Raw genomic sequence first — 26,107 nt, 5'->3', positions numbered from 1 at the left:
TACAAGATACTCGAAGTCCTGAAATTGCACTTTTCTACTTCTTGTCTGAAACGTCTTTATAAGTACAAGAAAGTAGATTTTTTTTTTCAAACTCAAAGTAAAGTAGCTAGCCTAACTTACTAACATTAAAAAAACAACAATAAACTAATATTATACTCCGACTCTAAGATAAAGGCAGATTTCATGTAGCTAAGACACATTATTTTTTTCCTGATTCCATTAAAGCATGGGCGGGTAGTCTGTATCGGTTAGAGGCATAGTGGGGAGGTGCAAGGGGGAACGATACTCCAGGCGCCACCCTCAAGATAGGAGCCACACGCTGCCTATATTTCTTTGTGATATTCATGGAAATTGATGCTAGGAGCGCCAATAAAGTCGCCCCGGGGAGCACGCCTGTAATTCATAAAATAAGAAGAAAGGAATGTTGCAGACCTTTTCTATGTTATGTTTTCAATACTAAAAAAACATAAAGTCCTGCAGTTTTAGATACCCAATGTCAAGTTATATTCTTTCTCCACAGACAGTGAACATCCCGTTGACCATTGGTCTCTCAGGGATGTTTCAAGGCGTACTTCTGGCCTCCCCTGGATTTCTTCAGCTTGCTGACCCATACGAGTTACCTGTCTTGTAGGTTAAACTTCCAATTATATGTGTATGCTATTTTCTACCAACCATTATTATTAACTGGACATAACAAAAAATTAAAACACCATATATAAGTTATATCAAACGAGAAAATAAACTTTTTTTTAGAAAATGGAATATCATAGGGGTGTTCCAAAAGAAAAATCTAATAGGAATTCAAACGATAGTTTTAGAAGACATGAGCAAAGAGGCTGTGAAGCTCCTCATCTGTTTTTAAGCAAAAATAATATTTAATTATATTTAATAATTAATATATTTCCAGGAAACAGCAGTAGGGATATGTCCTTAAAAAAACTAATATTTTGTTGTAGACCTTGAAATCACTTCTCTGGAAAATCTGCCGATTTGCCTTTTCTCTCTCTCTCTCTCTCTCTCTCTCTCTCTATCTATCTATCTATCTATCTATCTCTTTCTCTATCGCTCTCTCTCTCTCTGTCACTCTCAGTCTAATAATAAAAAAAACTACTGCCAGAGTCTAAACTTATTTAAACTACTCTGCCCTATATTTAGAGGTTTTAAATTTAAAATAACTCGTTTGAATAAAAGCTCAAATAATTTTTAACAATACAATAATCTCAACTTTTATGTACAGAAGATATTGTTACGTATTTCTGAATCTTCTGGCTAGAAGTATTAGTAGGCACACAAATAAAAACACTGTAAAGAACTTGAAGACTAAACTTTCAGTTTCATATAACTTTAATGACTATTAACTCTAACAATTCGTCACTGTAACATGTAGCGTAGAAGAATGTACAATATCTGTCAGTTTACAGTTAGCTATACTTCGTTGCAATTCATCTCTTCACTTCGTTGCAATTCATCTCTTCTCAACTTGCACCGAGTCGTATTCCACAGAACAGACCAACGACACACTTCCCAGTGTCGCTCCAGGTCTCCCAAAGCGGAACCAAGTCGTACTCCAGTCTATCACATCAGAGCCGCACACGTCTTACATCGACTGTATCGACTGTAACGGCTCAAGTCCACTGTAGTTCGCTGTATAGACTTTAACGACAGTAGTCCACTCCAGTTAACTCTACCCTAGTTAACTTGCATCGAGTCGTACACATTTCTCTTCCACCAGTCGTATGGAGTCGTGAGTTAGCCGTTACAGTCGATACAGACGATGTAAGACGTGTGCGGCTCTAGTGGAAGAGAAATGTGTACGACTCGATGCAAGTTAACTAGGGTAGAGTTAACTGGAGTGGACTACTGTCGTTAAAGTCTATACAGCGAACTACAGTGGACTTGAGCCGTTACAGTCGATACAGTCGATGTAAGACGTGTGCGGCTCTGATGTGATAGACTGGAGTACGACTTGGTTCCGCTTTGGGAGACCTGGAGCGACACTGGGAAGTGTGTCGTTGGTCTGTTCTGTGGAATACGACTCGGTGCAAGTTGAGAAGAGATGAATTGCAACGAAGTGAAGAGATGAATTGCAACGAAGTATAGCTAACTGTAAACTGACAGATATTGTACATTCTTCTACGCTACATGTTACAGTGACGAATTGTTAGAGTTAATAGTCATTAAAGTTATATGAAACTGAAAGTTTAGTCGTCAAGTTCTTTACAGTGTTTTTATTTGTGTGCCTACTAATACTTCTAGCCAGAAGATTCAGAAATACGTAACAATTGGTGTCAGAAGTGGGATCTTTCTGGCTAGAATGTGTTCCATCAAACTTCTTAATGAACTTGACATGAAAGAACTTAGACAAGAGCTTCGAGAAAGAGGTCTACAGCTTAACGGAAATAAGGAAACGCTAACAGCACGTCTCAGACAAGCCCTGTTGGAGGAAGATGAGAATCCAGACACTTGCCAATTTGAAATCAAACCTAATACGATGGAGCTCCTGAGAACTTTGCAATACAAAATGAACTCGGTGAAAGAGAGCATTAAGGAGATAGAATCAGAAATCAACACCAGATTTTCTTCATTTAACCAGTTGATTAAAGTCATGAATGAGAATGAACAAATAGCTACCACGCCCAACAAGACTGAAGAACAAACAGATACAATAAAAGATCAAACTAGAATCATGATTAACGAGCTGCTGAACACCCAACAGTATCAGATTGAGTCAACAGATGAAAGAGCTATACCATTGATGAACAGCGAACAATTGTCCAACCAAGAATGTGGCGATACAGACAATTACGATAGGGATGCTGGTGATGGTTGTGCTGTCTGTGACTGTCATAGCGAACCAAACGAATGTGGCCCACAAGAAATTAAAAGAGACGGTAGCTGTTACTATTTCAACGAGAAGCAGAATGAGACCGCTGAAGAAACAATAGAAGAGACCTATAGTTTGACCGAAGCTTTAGCTATAGATATACCTGATATGAGTACCTCAACTAGCCAAACAGATCAAGACAACGTTGGGTCTGCGTCCAAGCCTGTTGCTGTGGGCCTTAAAGACTTCTGTCTATCTGCCATAGTCTACGAGAGGAACTCGAAGCTTGAGTATTGCACCCATGCGTTTGACAAGAACTGTACGTACGTAGCTATGCAAGAAGACTGTGAATGCCAAGAAATACACCAACAAGCTCTAGACTTAACAGAAGCTTGTACAGCTATCAAGATAGGCGTGAGAAGCCCTGGTGATAGTCAAGGAATTACAATAGAAACTGATGCTGAAGTTGATGGACCTTTGCACGTTGAATGTTATCAACCTGCCCCACAGTCGAGTCCTCCAGACTCGGATGAAGGTGATGACGTGTTTGACAACTTGCCTTCAAGTGGACTTGCAGCTCATTCGCAAAGCACCCATCGAAGAATAATGCTGAAGCAACTTGTTAGATCAACAGTCTTGATGACTACAGCTATGAAATGCAATACCTTCCTATATGCTAAGTGGCTTCCATCAGCATTGATCGACAAGAAAGCAAGACAACGACAACGACATCAACGCAACCAAAGAAATATCAAATTGAGGAGGCGGAGGAAGCGACACATGCAGAGTGCAACGTGGATGGCTCCAACAAGATCAAGATACAAACCCACCCCTTCTCCCACTGATAGACCCCCACCTGCATTTATGAAACTCCACAGCCCATGTTTTTAGAAAGATTCTGTCCGGAACCATCAGACCAAAGAAGAAAGCCTTACTATCAGTTGAAAGTGTGAAGCCACTAATGAATAATCTAAGAACATTCCTCATGAGAATAGGTTGATGAAGTATAACAGAGGTTTTAGAAGAACGATAATCAAGTCAGAAGCAAGAAGGACAGAAAAGAAGTAGTTTAAGATGTCAGAACTGTAGTGAGTAACCATCTGAGATAGAACTGTACAAATAAAATTGTACGAGAAGATCAACCCAACAGGCATCGTACAAACCCAAAGTCAGTTGCTGTTGTAAGAAGAACATGTGAATATTGCTGTACTGTGATGAACCTGTGTATCTCTGAAGAAGCTCTGTAAAAAGATGCTTGAAAATGTAAAGCTCAGCCAGTAAAGCATGAACTCGTTAGAATGCTGATGAATTTTCTCGACAAGAGTGCCCAATGTCGTCATCTGAAGGTCGATGTTTCCATACCAAGATTGATGAAAACATTTGTGAGGAACTGCTGAAAAATGAGGATTTGGCTCCCATTCTTCTATGGAAAGAAGATGGACAACTGCCAGATTGAAAGAACATCTCTGAGAAGGGGACAACCACCAAAGCTTCCTTCTTGAAAACGTCGATCGGTTTCTTCAGTATCGTGGTGAAATGGAATCTGTTCGGGACGAACAGATCTAAGAAGGGGGCAGTGTTACAAATGACCAGTGACAGGAAGAGGTTAACGTGTGACCCCGACGAGATAACACAGCAGCGGGTGTTTCCTGGAATGTACATGTATAAACAGAGACAGGATGTGACGTGTCCTTTATCTGTTTATACATGTACATTCCAGGAAACACCCGCTGCTGTGTTATCTCGTCGGGGTCACACGTTAACCTCTTCCTGTCACTGGTCATTTGTAACAATATAATAGATTTTAGGATAGTCCGGAAAACGAATTTAAGTATAAAAACGCCATCACATTTTTGCGTCTACATTAAACGCTCTCAAAATTCATGTTTTTTAGCGGCCCCCGAAAATGGAAAAGACGCTATCAGTTTTGTGCTAAATGTCTGTCCGTCTGTCCTTCCGTCCCGTTTAGATCTCGTCAACTAGAAAAGATATTGAAAATCCGACATCACAATATTTTATACCATTTAAAGTTCTGAAGTAACGGCTACTTTTTTTTTCTGAAAGCGAAAAATCTAATTTTTAAAATGAGTTATGCAAGCAGTTTTTTTAAAGAGAAAAAGCTAATTAGTATGCATTATAAGTTAGACCTAAATTAAAACGAATAGTAATCTTATCTTGTAAACTTCATTTTCGTGATCTTATCCTGTGTGTTGCATTTCTCGAATCCTGGTGAAGACTGGAATTTTCAACTTCGGAATTTTTTTTTTTTTTTTTTTTAGCATTCGAATAAGAGAATGGGCCTTTTCAAAACAATTACATCAATTATAAGACTTCAGTTAGACCAGGAGAGGCGCGGTAGCTGAGCGGTAAAGCGTTTGGCTTCTGAACCGGGGTCCCCGTGTTCGAATCCTGGTGAAGACTGGAATTTTCAACTTCGGAATCCTTAGGCGCCTCTGAGTCCACCCAGCTCCAATGGGTACCTGATATTAGTTGGGGAAAAGTAAAGGCGGTTGGTCGTTGTGCTGGCTACATGACACCCTCGTTAACCGTAGGCCACAAAAACAGATGAACTTTACATCATCTGCCCTCTAGACCACAAGGTCTGAAAGGGGAACTAGTTAGGCCAGGTTCACATCTAACTTTGCATTGACTTGCACCTATCCTTTGATCTGCTGTACCGTAGGGGCACTACACAAGATCTGTCAACCTTCTTTCTCCATTCCTATCTCTCATTTGTCTTTGATATAATTTCATTTGGATGTTCTTTCTGAAAATATTGAAGCCTGCCTGGGTGGACCACTTCGGGGGCCGATTTTGAGTTTGTGTTTCCACACAAACTGTCTTTGTAATCTTGTTGTTGTAAGCTTCTTGATCAGCTTCTTGTCTCCAAGACCCGCCGATGCGGTTGATATATAAACTAATCTTTCATTTTCTTAAAAGCCATGTTAATTAATAGGATTAAAAATAAAGAAAAAGTAAAGTTCCCCCTTTAGACCAAGTGGTCTATAGGGCTGACGATATAAAGGTCATCTGTTTTTGAGGCCAAAGTTTAACGAGGATGTCATGTGGCCAGCATAACGGCCAACAGTCTTTACTTTTCCCCAACTGATATCAGGTACTAATTAGAGATGGGTGGACTCAGAGGCGTGCTTAAGATCCAAAGAGGAGAGAAATCTAAGCCTTTTACCATTCAGCCGACTCGCCACTTCATATGATTACATCTTTAAAGAATGTATATACACCACATGTAACAGGGAATTAGTCGAGCATATCTTTGATTTTGCGTTCTTTTCACAGACCCCCAGCGTCTCACTTTAAAAACGTCACTAACATTACAGGCTTTGGGGATCAGGCCAAATATATGTGTGACGCTCATTTCATTGCTAATGCAACTTCACATAGCAAAAGACCAGTGTCCACGGAGCCAGTAAGTTTGACATTTCACTAAATGTTTTATTTAGAGATTATTCGTAACAGTTTGAGACAGTTCACAAATTGTTTATAGTTGTTTTTTTTTTGTTTTTATGTTTCGAATGTTCTTTTAGAATTGAAAGTAATCTACTTCCTAGTCCAGGTCGATGGGGGAGGGGTTGGCAGAGGGCAGGGTATGAACCCGGGACCATCGAGACTACCGAACGACAGTCGAGCGCAAACCGCACGGCCAGAAAGCCATTGCTGATCTCGTACCAGAATTAGTCTTAGTCATTGTAACATCTGGCCCAGAAGAACAAGGCTAAGACAACGAGGGGAAACCACTTACAAACTACTGTACTTATCAGCGCACTTTATTTATGTAGATTAAATTTATCTTTATTTTTGTTTTAAATAGACAATTCAGAGTAATACAATTTATGATGACTTCAACCATTTTCATAATGTGCGATTTAAAAAAAAAAGATTATGTGGATTTGTCAACTATTGACAACCTTTAGTAAAACGTCGGCCTAAAAAGCGCCATTAACTTTAGTTTAAAGGAGGGCATGAGAAATCAAAACACTCCCTCTATATTCTATAACAATAGTAAAACAAAGTTCAGGCCTTGCTTTCTATGGAGTTAAATTATGTACAACACAAATATTGTTTTTGCTAACACGTGTGACATTTGGTCAGCTCAAAGACCAACTGGCAACTACGTATATTTTCCCTGATTACATTAGGTATCCATTGTGGTTGAATGGACTCAGAGGTGTTGTCCGGATTCTAAAGTTATGACTTAAATTCTGCTAAGTCGTTGAATTTCCTGGCTGATTCAGGCAACCCATTCCAAACTCTAATGGCGCTAGAGAAGAAAAGCACTTCAACGAGTTTGTTCTAGCGTATGAAATCTGAGCGACAATCCTATGTCTTTCTGAGTATTTCATTAGATTTTGTTTTTCTATTTTTGAATCATGGCTCAGTGTTTTATGTATTATAGTATAATTACAGCCACCTTACTTTTTAATCTTCTGTCCCTGCCAAGCCACTTTCATTTTAAAACGCACAGAGATTTGTTTTTCTCTTAATAACGAATGAAAGTTAGACAAAAAAGGAAAACAATGGTACAATATTAATGGTATGCTATGTTATTCCTTTCGTAGACCAACCAGGTGGCCTACATTGTGATCTTGGTGGTCCAAGCCGTGAAAGGGATCACGGACACTTTCCACTCTGGCTTCCTGCAGACACTTTACATGGACGACAATATGGTGGACAAGAGCAAGATGAGTTACTTTTTAGGTCAGTGCTGATCTCATAAGCAGAGTTTCTTAAAGACAAGGTTTGATGCAGCATAAATAAATAAAACCCCATACAACCTAGATTTAATTAATAAAACTAGCAAAATCAGTCATATACTTGAATTTGTAATAGCCTTAGTTCTATTCAGACGGCAATCACTAAAGGGGACTAATTCAGCTTATACCAACAATTCAGTCAAGTACTAGATCTTTCCCGGTTTGAGATACCAAACAAAGTAATTTTATACTAATTGGTAATTTTTTTTTTAATTGATTCTTGTATTGTCAGGTAAAAGAAATAATTGTGCGAAATTAGAGCTTGATCGGGCGTCGGAACAATAACATATACAAACTTTTGAACAGACAGACAGACCCACCGACAGACAGACAGAGTGAGTTGATATAAGCTTTGCAAAAAGAGACAAGGATTTCATATCCCGATTCTGGTTAGATGTCAAGAGAGTTCTAGCACTAATCCTATTACCACCAAAAGCCATCTATTAATTAAAACTGATTTTCTGGCACGTAGCTGCAATGATGAATGTTATATTGATAGGAAAGTAAAACAACAACTTGCTATAACGTGACAACGTGACATTAGACTGCTGGGCTACTTCCAAGACGCGCGAGCTCAAAAACCTAGAAAAAATAGAGAAAGCGATGTAAAGAAATGGGTTGGTGATTTAATAGAACCTAAAAAAAAAAGTGAAAATAAACAGAGAAAGTTTGGAAGAGCTTTTGAAATAAATAGAAAAACAATATCAAGGACGCCATGTTGAAAGATCACTATCACTAAAGACCACAATTTCTTGCCACAAGAGAAAGAGATTAAAAATGTGATTCCAAATTATACAACTTCGATGATCACTATTTCCGTATTCTGTACACCATATACACCAAAAAAGTAGGCCTTGCTATTTTTGGATGTGTCGCCATTGATGATTATCTCCAGCAGCCTAAATGTTAATAATTGTTTCATAACTATAATTTGGTTGTTACCATTGTAACTTGTAGATGTCCTTTGTGTAACACATAACTCACACTATATTTCAATAATAGATTTACAAAAGCAGACTTCACATGAAGCTTAAAAATTATGAACTGACCACGTTTTTCGTATTCCGTTTCACTAGTCGTTCACTTCCATTGCTCAAACTCACCTGCATCAGTCCAGCTTAAAGGTTACATCAGAAATCCTCAGTTAATAAGTAAATGGAATAAACTCGTATCTGAATGACTTTGAATTTGTCCTTTTGTCATCTTGTTATTATTATTACTATCAATATTATTTTGTTTAGAAAATTGACTTATAGAAACAAACATTTTCATTACAGGTATAGAGCACATTATTACAGACTTGGCGAGTCCAGTAGGCAGGCAGATCAACGGATATCTAACGGAAATACCCATTGATTTAAAAGGTAATGTTAATTTTTATTCTGAATAGCAAAAATTTGGATTGTATTAAAATGTTTCATTATGAGTAATTAGTTCTAATTGATCCTATATTGTGAGCTTAATTTAAAATATCTCCATACATGTGGTTTGTTCAAACGCTTACAGTGTGTGAGCTTTTTTTTTTTAATATTAGCTTTATTTGGGTTTAATTCAAAATATTTACAATGTCTGGGAGGGATTGGTTTTAATGTTCACGCATTGTGGCCTCATTTATTTAAAAGGCTACATCTTTAATACTTTTAGGTTTTCGAAATTGAATAACATATTTTTTACATATTTTCTTGAAGGAAAACCTTTAAAAATGATTTCAATTTGCTGTATATATGTGTTAATGTATAATGATATTAAGGCGTATACGTAATCCCAGGAGCAAATCCATGTAGGCAGTATAAATAAAGTTTGACAGCTACGAGTATCCTGTGCGTGAAATACCATGCAATGAAATCTTATTTACAAATGAAAAACATCTTTATTTTCTAAAGAATAGAAAAATTAAATAAGCATCTGAATATAGAAATTACAAGTTATTAAGACAATGCAGCTTTATACAAGGTGGGATGCTTGTCTGAGAGGTCAAGACCGCCTAGCTACAGCCATCCACCTAACAAAGGGGCTCGAGTTCGTATCCAGACTCAGAGCAGAGTTGTATTTGCTGAAGGTCTTAAGGCAGCAAGGAAACCTTTTCCTAAATATAACACCTACCACACTGGACCATAGCGCACCGAGTTTGCTATAAGCATGAAAGATGTGCTGTATATAAAAGCTATTTACTTAAGATATACTCAAATTTTGTTTAGATACTGTCGACAATTAATCAGCCCAGTAAAAGTCTCCCTTTCAGACCTTGAGATCTATGGGGAAGATGATGCTAAGGTCTTCTGTTTTTTTTATGGCCAACGGTTAACCTACAGGGTGTGGCCAGCACAACGAACAACCACCTTTCCCCAATAAAAGTCAAGTACCCATTAGAGTTAGGTGGACAAAGGTGAGCCCTAAAAATCCCGATATTCAAAATCCCTGTCTTCATCGAGATTCGAACACAGGATCCTATGTTCGGAAGCCAAGCCTTTTACCACTCAGCCACCGCGCCTTCCAACCAGCCCAGTACAGTACCAAATCAATACACGATGGTAGCCCCTCTTGAACTAGTACCTCAGGGATAGACAAGTCTTTGAAATTATGTATTACACGATGAATGTATTAATTATGTATACGATTGACAGAGACCAGTATGGACCCCAAAGATGGCAGGTTTGTTGCAGCCTGGTGGCTCGCTTTTCTCATTTTCGGCTCTTGCCTGACGCTCGTCTCTTTCCCGATTCTCCTGTTCCCGAGAAAGTTGATCTCCAAGAAGAAGCAGGGGCAAGCACTCAAGAACGCTGTAGTGACCTTCGCTGGGGGCACGGTGGAAGAAGAAATCGAAAAACCAATCTCCAATCAATTGAATGTCGAGGATACCATTAGGTAAATGTCTAATCAATGTGTTTATATTGGTGGATGTGAAACACTGCACTCATCCTTAAACTTTGGAATAGAAGACATTGCCATTATTATTATATTAGGGGAGCCTTGACTTTCTGCTAATTTCTTTTTGAGTTTTTAGATTATTTATATGTATTTAAAAAATATTGTTACCGCCGAGGATTAATATTTAAAATATAAACGGACGATATTTAACTCTTTTTCTCCTAATGAACCATATCATCGTTGATTTAACCCCATTAAATTAATTTTTGGTTTTATAAACTTGTATTTGTGTTATATAAAAAGAGCATGGATTCTCCTATAATTCTATACAAAAAGAAGCTTTTTCTAATAACAAACAAAAATGTTATTTAAGTTCAATCATAATATGGTAGAATGTATAAATGTGAAAAATGAACAATTCTGTCAGAACGTGTAAAATATTTGAGAACACATTGTACATATGTCTATTATTTGATGTTTTAGCGTCATCAGCAGTGTTATTTATGTTTGGTTGTGGACATTTTTATTGTAGTTATCATTCATCAAACTTTCACATCACGAACTTAAAAACTCTGGTTTCAAACGGACACAACATTAGAGTTTTTAAAATAAAGGAAGACAATAATACAAAATGTTTTTCACAGTTCATATACAACATTGCATACAATCCTTAATAAGTGATAAGTTTACAGCATTTTGACCATCGTTACTATCATCCAAGACAGTACATAAAAAAATAACGATTATTATTATTATTATTATTATTATTATTATTATTATCATATTGCTCTTATATAATTTGCCCTCAGAAAGCCAAGTGTCGTCACAATTGGTATGACGCACGGAATTTCTGGAAACACCCAGCAGCGCATTAGCAGTTCCAGAAAAAATAGCCTGGCGTCTTTGGGTCAGCCTGGTAGTCGAAGGTCAGTGTTACGATCGTATCATGTGGTTAATACGTCCTGGTTTTTTTTTTTCTGTTAAATCCAATCACCTAAGTTTGGAAATTTGCAGTGGACTTCCTGTTTGTGAAATGAAACACTTTACTTCATAAGATGATTGAACACACACACACACACACACACATAACACACACGATAGTTCACTAATAGATTTACAAAAGCAGACTTTACATGAAGCTTACAAATTATTGACTGACCACGTTTTTCGTCTTCCGGTTCACCAATCGTTCACCTCCATTGCTTAAACTCATCTTAATAGAGAATACACAAGGAAAAATGAACATTTCTTCACTTTCTTGTTGAACACGATAATAAGCCGCCATATTTACTTTATAAAGAAAGCGTGACTGTTTTAGTATTTAATTAAACAACAACATAAAACGTCATTATCAAATAAATGTGGCGGCATTCTTGGTTTGGTTTGAGTCGCGAATAAAAGATTGTTAAACTACGCCTAGAGATTGGAAGACTTATGGGAAGATTTACCAACAAGAGACAACAAAACGGGTCGGTGGTACAGCTACCTACAAAACTTTGGCTCACATTTCAAGTAGAGAAATGAAGCTTTTTTTCTGACGCGTAAACAAAAATAAATCTCAAATAACCTATTAAGTATTAAATTCACAGGACCAAAATAGTTTCATAGCAATTTCGTTTCGTTTTTTTGTAACTTTTCGGTCATGTGGCCCGCGAGACGAGTGTTAGAAATTAAAATAGCCCTCGTGTCGAATTTGGGTTATGCATCACTGCACTAATGAATAGTTGAAGGTGAAGCCACAACCAGAAATGCTCCACTAGATAAACATTAGTCGTCTGAAAACCGAAGACGGGTCAATGGATACATTTTGTAACATATTTAACTTTGTACACATTATTGTTACTTCAAGATCGACCTAATGCTAATATTTACTGATATCTATCATTAGACCAAGCCTGTTTCCTCCCGTTGTAACGCCAACAGAAAGGAAAGTCAGCTTGACCGGTGACCTCATCTTTGAGCAGACAATAAGTCCAGGTAGAAAGAGGTCAAACATTAAAAAGCAATCAAGAACGGAAGCTATCAAAAATGTTTTTAAAGGTAATTGGATTTGGCTTAGAGGTATCGTGTCCGTATCCTGGACAATAACGTCTGTATATTTCGGTATTTAAAAAAAATGTTTTTCCATTAAATCAAAACTAAGAATGTTCATTCAGCTTAAATTCACCTTCACCTTGGTTGAATCGTTGGGGCACCACACAAGATTCCTCAACCATCTTTCTTTTGAAATTATAAAAGATGAATAAATGCAAAACACATTTATTTTTATCTTTTTGTGATTATGGTTATTTGGCACATTTAAGGCCTTTTATTGCCCGTCTATCTTCCTCAATACTAATTATTCATCTACCCATCGACTTAGTCTAAGTACAACTCTAACAATCTAATAAATGTATAGTTCAGATATTAAAATTGAATGCGCAGCACGCATATTAAAAATCTGTTGTGTATATTCTGAAATTACATGACTTAGAACTTAATTGCAAATGAAACTCAGGATGTACCAAAAGATCAATAGTACACTGAGGCTCTTGCAATAAATTTGTAAAAGTGGTGAGTCCGCGGAAAACGTAAAACTCTTTATAAATTATTTGCGAAAATGAAATCACACTATGAGTATGTCCAGAATGCTGAATAAGGATTCAGTAGTATTGCTAGTATTAAACAGCGGTGAAAAAATGGCAATAGCAAAATCAGCCTTAGCATTGCGAGGGGTCCTGGGCGAGTGTTAATTCCGGGCCACGACAATTTGTACGACAATGTGTATGATGGGCAGACGGTAACTAGAGATTTTCCTTATCGATCTCCCCCCACCACCACCAATACCAAAGGCGCGGGCCTGTGGTGATGCCCCAATTGCCACCCCAACAGGCCGTTTCTGGTAGAATTATTAGCTAGCATAATAACATGGAATGATGTTTTCTTTTCTTTCAGATTTCCCACGAGCATTTTTGCGAATGTTGAAAAATCCTGCCTATCTTCTGCTGCTGGGTGACATTGCAATTGTGTCCATTCCAATGTCAGGGTTATCTATTTTTAGAAGCACATACGTAACGAATCAGTACAATGTTCCAATGTCGGAGGTCACCTTAGCTTCAGGCAAGCTTTTTTTTGTTGTTGTTTTACAAAGCTTATATAAACTTAATCTGTCAGACTGTCTGGTAAAAGGTTTGTACACGCTATTTCTCCCACACCCACTTAGGATCATCTTGAAATTTTGCCCAATTAATTTATTCTCATAGACAAAAAATGAATCAATTAACATATTAATCTATTAGTGAATTAATTCATCTCATCTCTGCCAGTGGTCCCTTCTGGGCCTAGGCCACCAACTAGCTTCCTTCAGGCATCTCGGTTCTGGGCGAGTCTCTCCAACTGTCCCCACGTCTTGCCCATCTGCTTGGCATCTGCTTCCTAATCGCGGAGCCATGTATTCCTGGGCCGTCCCCTCTTCCTCTCTCCTTGTGGGTTTCAGGTTAGGGCTTGCCTTGTTATGTTGGATGCAGGCTTGCGAATGGTGTGACCTATCCATCTCCAGCGTCTCTGAAGAATAAAGTAAATTAATTACTGGTAATTAATTATTCTATTTGATACTAACAAGGGAAACTAACCCTTCAGTATTCACAGATATGGCTAAATAAGTAATGTTTGGTAAGGTTTCGTGTGTAAATTTTGGGCTATTTTTTGCTTCTGTTTCTTTACAACATTGATATAACGGTGTAAGGGAGGCTAACAACGAATAGGGGTTTGTTTATACCTGTACTATTATTATTATTATTATAGGGCAGTGTTTTCCTAAGTGGGTACGCGTACCCCCCCCCCCCAGAGGTACTGGAAGAGTTTAGAAACTGTGGTGACATACGTGGGTGTGTGTTAACTAAATTATACTATTTTGTTTTAAATCCTTTTTATTAGTTATTTTTTAAGTTTTGCAAACTTAGATACGGTGTTATTTTACATTTAAGACGAACTGCTATAAAGATCAGGAAATGGCTAGATATGTTACAACTTCCGTCGACGCGACCTCATTTGTTAAAATGTAAAAACTATGTTTCCATTTATTTAAAATAACGTATTCGATGTATCTCACAAGCATGTAAAAAATATCACTAATTCAGTATTAAATTGAAATAGAGTAATTATTTATTTTTTTTGTGTATATAGGCCTTCCAAAAAAAAGAATATCGATTTTTACTAACAAAAATCCTTTTTTTAAGGATAGGGGTGCCTATGTGTTTTCTTGGTGTTTTTTTTATATTTCCCCACAATGCAAAAATTTTAGAAGGGGTACGCATAAGTCAAAGGTTTGTGAAACACTGTTATAGGGCATTCTTTGATGTTCCATAACAAGGACTTATTACTTTATGTCAGTGAAACAAAAGCCACGAGAGTAAAATATTGTCACATATTTTGAGAAGACAATTGTACTATTTAATACATTTTATAAAACTATGTAAACCCCTTGTAAACTATATGTTATTAGCCATTTTTAAAACTAAAATGGTTCAAATTAAATGTTCACAAAATTCAATATTTAATTTACTCACATATGCAGTTAATTTTGTATGTATGTCATTCGTTTGGCATATAAGACACATTTGTAACCATATGTGTCTACAACATAAAACAATAGACATCCCAAGGAACATCAAGTTAGAACAATGTCTGAACGATTTCAACCTTAATTGTTGTAAAGGAACTTACTGATTTGTCTTGTGTAGTTTTGGCAATGTTATCTTTTACTGAATTGAAAAAAAAATACATTAACTAAAAAATATTTGATCAGAACAAAAAAAAGATAAAAATATTATGACTGAATAAAACCTTCTATCGCTTAAAACTTTATATAGCTTGAAATTATATACGTTTAAAAGGTTGTGTTTTTAAGTAATACTTTAAATAACTTGAATGATTATAGAAAAAAACAACAACAAAAAACAAGATTGTGTCACATAATTATAGGCTTCGACAGTAACTAGAGCAGCGGTTTTCAACCTTTTAAGCTTGGCAACCCCTTTTAACTATCCCCCACTCTGCCGCGACCCCCCCCCCCCAAATAACACACACAGCAATAGAAGAATACACTAAATACAATCCATATTTTCGATGGACTTAGGGGACCCCTGACAAATCGTCAATCGACCCCTCAAGGGGTTGCGACCCACAGGTTGAGAACCCCTGTACTAGAGACATTTACTTTTTTTTTTTTTAAACAAAAAAATCCCAAGTTCAAGGACTTCGTTCGTGTGGGATTTGAGTAGATCTGGAATCGGTGAGAACTTTTCCCTATATGTAACAATACAACAAAATACACTTCCAAATGAACATTTGTACGTGTTCAGAAGTCTTCTTACTTTGTACTATAGACACTGATCTCGTTCTGTCTTCTTGCATATGTTAATTTGCGACAATGAATTCACAAATTAATAAACTGTGGATGGAATATATAGCAATGAACAATCTAGATGTAGTGGCCCCCAAATGAGTGTTCAAGTCCCCGGGCCCCAAATGATGGCTAATTCCTAGCTACGCCACTGTCTAGATGATCATACTATTTCTCGAGTATGTTGACTTTGTTTTTTCTTGTGTGTTATTGCCATGGAAATAAGAACTGAATAAAAAGGAAGAAAAATAGAGTTGCTTGCAAAATATAGATCTAGATTTTGTTTTCCAAGAAACCCCTTTCTTTATACATTAGGAAATGTTTTCTTAGCATCCCTTAATATGATTCTTCCTGATATTTTTGCAGGTATTTCCTCAGCGGTTGGTCATATTATCGGAACGCTTGCTAGTTCCTGGCTTGCCAGCAAGGTCCACACCAGGCTGGGCTACCTTTATATTGTGCTGGGCACATACGTCGTCACCGTCATCATGACGCCTCTGTACATCGTCTTCGGGTGTGACAATGAGCCTGTGTATGGAGCTGACGGACCATAGTAGGTGACCAAGTCCACTAGAGTGTGTGTGTATGGGCGTGGGGGGGACTCTTCTTAGTTTACTTAGACTTAGGTCCTTCCGCGCTGTCTCCATAAAGATCTGTCACTGGCAATGTCTGAAGCCTCCTCCCACCTGGTGTCCACTGTTCTGAGATCCTCCATGAAGGCGTGTCGCCAAGTAATACGAGGACGTCCCTGTTTGCGCTTTCTTCGTATTGGCCTCCATGTTATCGCAACTCTTGGTGTGCGTAGTTCATTTTGACGTAGAACATGTCCCGCCTCAAACGTGGGACCGGGTGGAAACGTTTGATGCACGAATAGGCCAATCAGGAAGCAAAACAAGACCCCGTTGAAGTGCCAAGGAACCGAGTTCATTGCATTGGCGGTGATGGAAAAGAGCCACAACCACACTGTCCTAATCCCCCACGACCTTCTTCGAGAGAGCGTCTTAAGGCTGACACCCACTCGGCTGATTGGTATAGAGAATTGACGAAATGAGGATCACGAGCCGCATCGCCCAAAAATGTCGAGTGTAGTGGACTCGTGCCTCTGCGGGCACACATTTCAAGGGGCCGAATAGCATAGTATCAATGGCCGAATATAGTCCACGGGCCGTAGATTAGGCACGACTGATGTAGAGAGTACAAACAAAGTAATGAGCACACTAGCATGTTGTTTGGAAAAGCGTGGTTCACAGTCGAATTATATTTATGATTTATCGCCTGGTTGATTAAGTAGCAGGCTAGGATTCCGTGTGTTTAGTATAGACTACTATAGACTCCAAAACTTAACTTTGCTGGCAGATAGTGTATGAGATTACTGAAGTAAATTTCATACTAAGTAAGTCTAAATTAAACGCATAGACATTAAATGATTCATTTCAATAAAGGCTTTGAAAAAGGTTTAAATTTAGCTGGAGATAGTGTGAAGTCAAAGGCGAGGTCAAGGGTGAAGTCAATGGCGAGGTCAAGGTTGGCGTGAGGTCAAGAGTGAAGTAGAGGGCAAAAGGTTGTAAAAATAAAGCTTTTTTGTTCTACCATAAATTAACTTTTTAATTATTGGCCATATAAAACGTGTTTCAACGTTGTCCACATAATAGCCATTACATCAGCCCCAATGAAGGGTTAGAGAAGACAGAAACAAAGTAATGCCTTAACTATAATTTTCGTTGTAAAGGCGTTTTGTATTTATTAAAGAACATTCCATGAACACCTCCCCCATACTCTCCTGTTTTTTACCTAGTCACTTAATTAAGCATCATTTTTTACTTGTCAGACACCCGCTCGACTAATGTGCCACAGAGAGGGAATACTTGGCGTTCCCCCCAATGTACTCGGCTTTCGGTCTCGCTTAAATCATCTTGGGATATGAGCCATCGGTTATAGTGATGTAAAAAAAAAATCCCATCAGATTGGATCCCGACCAGACAGAGCAATAGTCCAGACAAGCCGATGAAGCGGAGCTTCGAGTGTCTAGTTTCTAGAGTCTTCGATTGTACTCTTGCATCAATTTCATAAGAAAATGATGGATTTCCTCGTTGAATAATTATATCCCCTACTTCGATTTGATAGCAGTGGCGTAGCTAGGAGGGGGGTAGAAATTCGAAAAGTCCCCCCCCCTGACCCTGTTTTAGGGGGACCCCAAACGAATGTTTCATTTTTGTTTATACATTAAATATTAAATATAACACTAGTGCCATGTAAGAAGGTCAAGCCCCCGGGCCCAAGTACCTGGCCACGGCACCACTGTTTATAGTCCATATAGTTCATTCATTTTTACACCAGGTCTTACCTACACTTAATTAATGTAACGTAAACAACTGATGGCTTAATCAATTCTTGAGACATTGTGCGTTAAACCAAATCATGGAGATGATTATTTAAAATTGACCGACAGAACTAGGCCAAGCTGCTCTAAATATGCTGCTGCTTTGTTCATCCTCAGCGGGGTGCCGGTCAATCTGACGGGCGTCTGTGACTGCTCCCTGGCTAAGGTACTCATCTCTTGTGGAGACGACGGCAATAACTACCTGTCACCGTGTCACGCCGGGTGTACGGGTATGGACGGTAAGGTGAGTAGACAGAAGTGAAAGTGATCTGGTTCGATTCTAGGTGTATACCGTTTTTTTTTTTTTAAAGAAAATTAATAGGTGTCCTCTCTAAGGGCCTAATCAAAGATCTCACATATAGAAGACTGAACCATGACTATGTTTTTAGTATTTTGGTAACTTTAAAGAAAGAAAAATAGTCAGAATCTATTACATCTCCTCTACTATTGTTTTCAAGAATAAAAAGATTAATTTATGTATACTAATAAAATAAAAACAATAATAGTAATAGGTAACTAAGATTTAAAAAAGCGAGTTTTGTGCTATACGAACTCGTAGACGCACCCTGAGACTCGGAAATACTTAGAAAATAATTTTAAACGACGGGATGGTACATAAAAACGCATATATTGCCAATTTGTTTTTTTAAGTCATGTTTTAATACTTGTTGAGTCGATCAGTTACATCACAAAAGGTATTTAAATTTGTCTAAACAAAAGTTATCATTCTTGGAGCTCAAGAAATGGATATCGTAAAAATATAATATTTTTTTAATTACATACTTTTGGTAAATACCAATAAATAATAGACCTGTGTGTCACACTAAACAGTTTGAATATAATATTATATATAAAACTTATAATACATATCCCCTGACCATAATTCTAAGCAAATGCATCTAAGCATGTATGTCGAGAACCATCACGGTGAATGTGGGTTTGTATTTTCTTTATCACTTTTATTTTTTTATACATCTCTACATGACTGACGGCAATGTCCTCGAGTCCGAAGACTAAGAATGAGTGCAGACTGGCCTTAAACCAATAGCAGCTGTGTCATGCCAATAAAAAAATAGCATTACAAAAAAATATTTCAGATATTTACAAATTGCGCCATGCTGGCCAACTCCACCCTCGGAAACAGTGTCCACCCTGGCCTGTGTCCGACCAAATGCCACACAAACTTCATCATCTACGTCCTGCTCCACGGGCTACAGAACATCGCCAGCTCCTCGGCCACCATTCCCAGACGACTCTTCATTCTAAGGTTTGGGTTTAAATGATGTTTTGTACCGTCTGTAAGTTGTAACAAAGATGAATAGATTTCTTCTGTTAAGCTATATATGGCTCTCTTCTCCATGTATAATTTTCTTCACTTTATTCAAATAACAAAGGCTAATACTATAAAGGTAACAACAATAATACAATGGGTATATTAACAACTATATTTCAGAATCGTCGACCCAAGAGACAGAGGTTTTGCTACTAGTATTTTTGTCTTCTTCTCGAGTTTAAGTAAGTCTAGAGCACATCGTCTATACTATAAAGTAGAAAGCAAAGGCGCATGTATGTATGTTATGTATGTATGTATGTATGTTAAGAATAGACATCAAAACCGCTCGACCAATCTTGATAAAACTTGGCAGAAATGTTCCTCGGGTACTAACTTTGACCGTTGTGTATGTATTGTAGCCCTAAAACAGACTTAAGACCCTCAAAAAAAAAAAAGTTGACCAACTCTATGAAACCATTATAACTTCATCGATATAGGCCATGTTTACATGAGAAAAGATCGAAAAGGTCTAGATCTAGATCTAATTTTAAGAACTACACTTTGGGCAGACAGTTTTTTACTTTGACACATGGAAATACAAAATATAGTCTATTGATTTCATTAAGTAATAAAATTAACCTTTAATTTTGTGTTTCAAAATCATTTTTACATAAATTCGTTCCATATATCTCCGAATTCAGACGTCCCGACTTACTTATAATCCCATTCATTTAACAAATCGAATAAACCCGTTTTAATTGTACTTTATATCCTATTCATCTATCGCTCCTTTCGTTTTTAATAGATATGAATGTATCGTCTCGGGTAAAACCATTTTCGCAAAACTACTTTTATTTTCGTAGCGAAAGAGAAAAACTTGAAAGGATCATTAGCTAAGTTTAACATACATCTAAATCCAATCCACTAGATTAGTAAACACAAACTAAGGCCCGCAGGCCGCGGGTAATGTCAGGCTAGTTACATATATAAAATGAAGCATCATTTAAATTTGCTTAGAAAGTGAACTAGCATTAATAATAAAGAATTGTAGTGTAATGTTTTTTTTATTGGGAATAAGAATTGATAAGTGAGTAAACCAATTCATTGTAAGTCAGGGCTTTGGTTTTATTTCAAACTATTGGCTTTACTGACTTGTGACGTGGCAACGACCTATTGGTCTAAACTGGCCTTCTGCAACGAATGGTCTCGCTTAGAGCCATGACATTTAAACTTTCATATAGAGTTGGGCAACTTTTTTTTTTTTAGTAGGAGCTAAAGGTAATTAACATATGTTAGGTTACCACTATATATTAAACATAAATGAATAACAGCACCAGGGACCAAGTTTTTAAGAGAGAAAGTAGTGAATTAAAATGCTACGAAAATAAGGGCATGCGCAGACCGAGGCTCGAACCCGTGACACTGGATTCGACAACACCGCCTAGCGATAACGCACCAAACGAAACTAGCCTCTAGACCATCGGAATGTCCAAAAAACATTCTTCTGATCCAGAGTCATTTCGCCCGTATGCAAATTACCACCCCAGTGGTCAAAGGTCACAAGCCCCAGATAGCCCCTCCCCCACCCTCGCAGCATCCGTTTACTAACAACTTCGATAGAGCCGACACAGACAGCCGTTAGGCATGCATTAGACAAACGATGGCTCTATCTAATTGTTTATCTCTCACAAAGACAAGCTAGTATCAAAGTAACTTTTATATAAAGTTTTATCAAGATTGGTCAAACGGTTCTAATTTTATTTGAGACAATCATACATGCTTACACACATACACCTTACTTTCAATTAATTATTAGATAACAGTACACAATTTGTAGTGTTGCTTACGCCATGATTCATACAACTCTAGGCTGCGCATATCCAAATTCCATTTTGGACTAGTGGGGAAATGCCACTCAACCACTCGACACATGTACATCTTTCTTTAGTATAAACGTTGCTATTAGAGCATGAAATGGGTTGCCTGAGTCAGCCAGGAAAACCAATGATTTGGCAAAATTTAAGTCATTTGTTAACATGCATGACTAGATGCATGACGCGTTGGACGTAATCATCTTCTTTTTTAAAGTGACGTCTGTGTTTTATAAGATAAGATAAGATGACGAACATTTGAATTCTACGACGCTTAAATGAGTAATTTTGTAGTTCGTCAGTAAATTCTTAGATCACTGTCGTCAAACTGTTGCAGCCCCAAACGTAGGACTATTTAGGAACTGAATTAGTGAAGACCAAACATTTAAACTTGATGTGTCTAAATCTTTCAGTGGCCATCCCGTCTCCCAATTTCTTTGGTAAAATGATAGACGACACCTGCCTGGTGTGGGATGGCAAGTTCTGTGCTCTCTATGACAGAGACAAGAGCAGGTGAGTTGTCCTTGTACAAACTATTAGCCCAAACCAAAACGCTTGTATTGACCCTCTTCAGAGCGCTTTCCTGCACACACCTCCCTTTAGTAGACTCAGCACTGTGAGCACCTTAAAGTTCCCCTTTTCAGACCTTGGGATCTATGGGACAGATGATGTAAGGGTCATCTGTTTCTGTGGCCGACGGTTAACAAGGGTGTTATGTGGCCAGCCCACATCCCACCAGCCCAACGAGCAACAAACTATATGTTTCCCAAACTAATGTCAGGTACCCTTTAGAGCTGGGTGGACTCAGAGGCGCCCTAAAATCCTAAAACTCAAGATCCCAGTCTTCACCAGGATTCGAAACCGGAATCCTCGGTTCGGTAGATAAGCGCTTTACCACTCAGCCACCGAGCCCCTTAAGTTCCTTCAATAATACCAATTAGCCCAAACTTTCCAAAGATTAAGCAGAAGTTGAACCAGGAATCAATGTGACGGAAGTTTGGACCACTTACCACACGACCACGCAGCCATCATTTGTGTGCTCAAATAAAAGTTATTTTTAACAGCTGCACAGTAAATCTTTTCCAGACTCCGTTATGATAATATAAAACTATTATTTCTCCATTTTCAGGTACTTTATATCTGGTATTGACGTTGGCGTCCATGTTGTAGTTCAGATAACTTATCTTCTCATGTTGGCGCTCTTCAAATGGGAGGAGAGAAAAGCAAAGAGAGCAGAAGCCAAGAAATCTGCCGAGCAGAAAGATTTAGAATTGGAAGAAAAAACATAGAAAAAGATAGGCCTTGGATTTTTTGCAGTAAAATCTTCCCGAACAGTATTTTTAATTTTAATTTCTAATTGGCACTTGAGAACATTCTGTCGCCTGTAAAGTTATGTTTAGAATGGCTGTATTCTAAAATAGAAGAATATTATATTAGAATATAAAAGAATATTAAAACCACTGTCAGTTCTTAGAACTCGATGTTGTTTATTTTTGAACTGACAGATGTATTTTGAAGAGTGGATTCAATAAACAGTAGTATAAAAACAAAACAGTGTGTGATGTGTAGATTCTGTGTGTGTTTTTAATGTAATATTTTGATATCTAGTTTGCTAAGGTGCTCTTGTAAAGTGTTTTTATTCTCTAATAAACACTCTTGTTTGACTACAAAATCGAAGTTATTTTCTCTACATTCTGTCTGTCCTGTCTAAGTTTCAGCTTGATCCGAGAATGGGTGTGGGAGTGAATAACGTGTACGCACTTTTTACTAAACAGACAGACAGAGGAGTTGATATAAACTTTTTACAAAATTTAATAACATTAAAAAAAGTTTACCCAAGTCGAACACTGAAGGGGCATGACATAATTTCGGCTTCTAAACGCCTTCAGTGTACCGTGTCAAAACTTGAACGATATTGCAACACCTTATGGCATTGCATTAGAACTTTTCGATTGAATTCTGGAGTATTAGCGAAGCAGTAGAACACTCAGAAGTTGGCTTTTGGAAAAACATTTTTGCAATTACTATTGAAGTAGTGTTAGACTGAACGCGCTTGTAATAAATAAACGGAGCCTTCTCTTTTTCATTTATTCTGTAGTCATACATTCCCGCCACAATAGTACGCAGACTTGAATTTGAACGTTGGCTAATTACGGTTGTACACCAATGGTTGAAAAAAAAATGGATTGATATTATTTGGAATAGTAGGACAGTCTTGTCTCTAAATAACTTTTTGTTACGTAAGACTATATTTATTGAAGTCCTGGGTCTCAAAGACGAAATATGTATAATAATATAAAAATTATAAAGCACTGTTAACAAGCATAAAGGGACACGGTGGTCGAATGGTTAAGCTCTTGGTTTCCGAACCTGAGGTCCTGGGTTCGAATCCCGTAAAAAAAAAAGACTGGGATTTTGAATTTCGAGATTTTTAGGGCGCCCCTGAGTCCACCTAATGGGTACCTGACTTTAGCTGGATTACGGCATTTATTGAACATTATGGACATTTAATAAATAGAATGCCCAACATTGTTAAACAGAAATGATTTTTCCATAATAAGCGTTAAATAAATTTACGTTATAAGAAAATAGAACTTGTTTTAAAAATGGTAAATATATTATAATTACCAGGACACTATCTCCATTTTAGATATGTGATGTTAAATTTCACTTTTTATTAGCAGTCTATACAAAGAGTTACTTAATATTGATTTCTAAAAACTAAACGATTTAAAAAATAAAATGTACATATTTATAATATTTAACATACGGTCCTTAAACCTGTAAAATCAGATCCAGTGCTATTCAAACTGTCCTCGTGGTGATGGGTATCTTTAGTGGCTATTCAAGCTATTGCGATATGGTACTCATGATGTCCCTAATTGTCTATGAATCACTCTCGATTTTTCCGTTTCTTTTGTATTTAAACTTTTTAGCTCTAGAAGAAATGTGAACAACCATGATACACAGAAATATTGATGATATAGACATTAATAATCACATCTGGAGCAAAGCTTTTATTTTTTTTTTTAATTCTGTCTTTACTTCGAGAAACGGAAGTCATTGGAAGTGCTTCAAATAAATTTGTTGTTTAATGGATGGTATATCCATTTGCATAAACTAAGTTTTTAGGATGTACGATGTACTCTGTAGAAGTGATAAAAGAAAAGAAACAATTCTAGTGTATTTCGATGTTCTTTCACCACAAAAGAATCTCTAAAATGTCATTCAAAAAAATGAAAAGAATACTTGAAATATAGCAACCACGCCGTACCATTAACAGTGAAGACTAACATTAGAAAATATTCAAAACAATACACGTCACCGTTTCGTCAAACATACACACCCATTCTACAGATCACTTGCAAGACACCCAGCAAGGAAAACTTAATGCATCACGACTCCAAAACCATATATGCTACACTTAGGGGTAGGCTGAAAAAATACTTACAAGCTAGAATTAAGTGGAACAGAGAGTTAAGGGTTAAAACAACAAACTAATCAGACACATTCACACATTGACGCAACAAACATATAACAGCCAAATCACGGAAGGTGGCATACAGACTACTATTGGGGATGACCCAATAAAAAAGAAATCACACATTGACGCAACAAACAAATAACAGCCAAATCACAGAAGGTGGCATACAGACTTCTATTGGGGATGACCCCATAAAAAAGAAATCACACATTGACGCAACAAACATATAACAGTCAAATCACAGAAGGTGGCATACAGACTTTATTGGGGATGACCCCATAAAAAAGAAATCACACATTGACGCAACAAACATATAACAGCCAAATCACGTAAGTTGGCATACAGACTACTATTGGGGATGACCCCATAATAAAGAAAATTCCCAAATACAACAGAGTACAAATTTTTAAAATGGAAAACCAAAATCCTGAGGCATATATATTTAGCTGTTTTCCTTAATAAAGTACCTAAAGCCATAAATAACAAGGTGACAAAGAGAGTTTGTGTGGAAACACAAACTCAAAATGGGCCCCCGAAGTTGTCCACCCATGCAGGTTAAAAGGCAGGTTTCAATGTTTTTAGATTTAATATCAGAATGAAATTCTATCAAAGGCAAATGACAGAGAAGAATGGAGAAAGAAGGTTGACAGATCGTGTGTGGTGCCCCAGCGGTCCAGCAAACCAAAGGATATGTGAAAGTGAATGTGAAGTTTGATAAGAACCTGGCCTAACTGATGTCTTATAATGAATATCTAATTGATCTAATTAAGGGTCAATCTCTTATTCAAAACATCAAGAAAAAACATTTACGTAAAAAAATAAAAATACTGCTTTAGTTGAGTGTCCTACTGAGTGATTTCACATTAAGTTCACGAGATAATAAAGAAAACTACTTATTAATACGTTTTAATTTTGTCCAAACTTAAATGCATACTAAATAGATTTTTTTCTCTTTAAAAAAAGGAAACATATTTGTGTGTCAATGTAGTAGTTAATATGACAGAACTTACTTAACTTAGAAATACAAATGTAACATAAAAAATTGACAAAAAAAATGAATGCAGAAATGTTTTATGGATAAAGTAGTTTTTGCTCTCCACTAAAAAACATTCTCCGATGTTTGTTACTATTAATATTGTGAATAGTTCTAAAAGTGGTGTATTTTCATGAAAAAACAAGGTTACAAAAGACAGTTTGTGTGGAAACATAAACTCAAAATCGGACCACAAGGTCTGAAAGGGGAACTAGTTAG

At 37.2% G+C, this 26,107-nt stretch overlaps 1 protein-coding gene across 1 annotated transcript in view; it reads left to right on the top strand.

Annotated features, from left to right (window-relative positions):
* The window catches only part of LOC106075290 (solute carrier organic anion transporter family member 2A1-like), a 28,110-nt gene extending 5,079 nt beyond the window's left edge, over positions 1–23,031 (top strand). Inside the window, exons 4-17 of the mRNA XM_056042484.1 lie at positions 521–627; positions 6,122–6,251; positions 7,402–7,540; positions 8,874–8,960; positions 10,221–10,461; positions 11,274–11,390; positions 12,353–12,504; positions 13,399–13,563; positions 16,214–16,400; positions 18,345–18,471; positions 19,325–19,494; positions 19,681–19,742; positions 21,785–21,884; positions 22,501–23,031. Of these exons, the coding sequence (XP_055898459.1) occupies positions 521–627; positions 6,122–6,251; positions 7,402–7,540; positions 8,874–8,960; positions 10,221–10,461; positions 11,274–11,390; positions 12,353–12,504; positions 13,399–13,563; positions 16,214–16,400; positions 18,345–18,471; positions 19,325–19,494; positions 19,681–19,742; positions 21,785–21,884; positions 22,501–22,660 (1,944 nt within the window). The 3' untranslated portion in view covers positions 22,661–23,031. The remainder of the gene's footprint in view (positions 1–520; positions 628–6,121; positions 6,252–7,401; positions 7,541–8,873; positions 8,961–10,220; positions 10,462–11,273; positions 11,391–12,352; positions 12,505–13,398; positions 13,564–16,213; positions 16,401–18,344; positions 18,472–19,324; positions 19,495–19,680; positions 19,743–21,784; positions 21,885–22,500) is intronic.
* The last annotated feature ends 3,076 nt before the right edge of the window (positions 23,032–26,107 follow it).

Source organism: Biomphalaria glabrata, chromosome 9 (genome assembly GCF_947242115.1).
Source record: "Biomphalaria glabrata chromosome 9, xgBioGlab47.1, whole genome shotgun sequence".
In the NCBI taxonomy this organism is placed as follows: domain Eukaryota; kingdom Metazoa; phylum Mollusca; class Gastropoda; family Planorbidae; genus Biomphalaria; species Biomphalaria glabrata.
The sequence above is the reverse complement of the archived record's forward strand: the minus strand, read 5'-3'. Positions and strand labels throughout refer to the sequence as shown.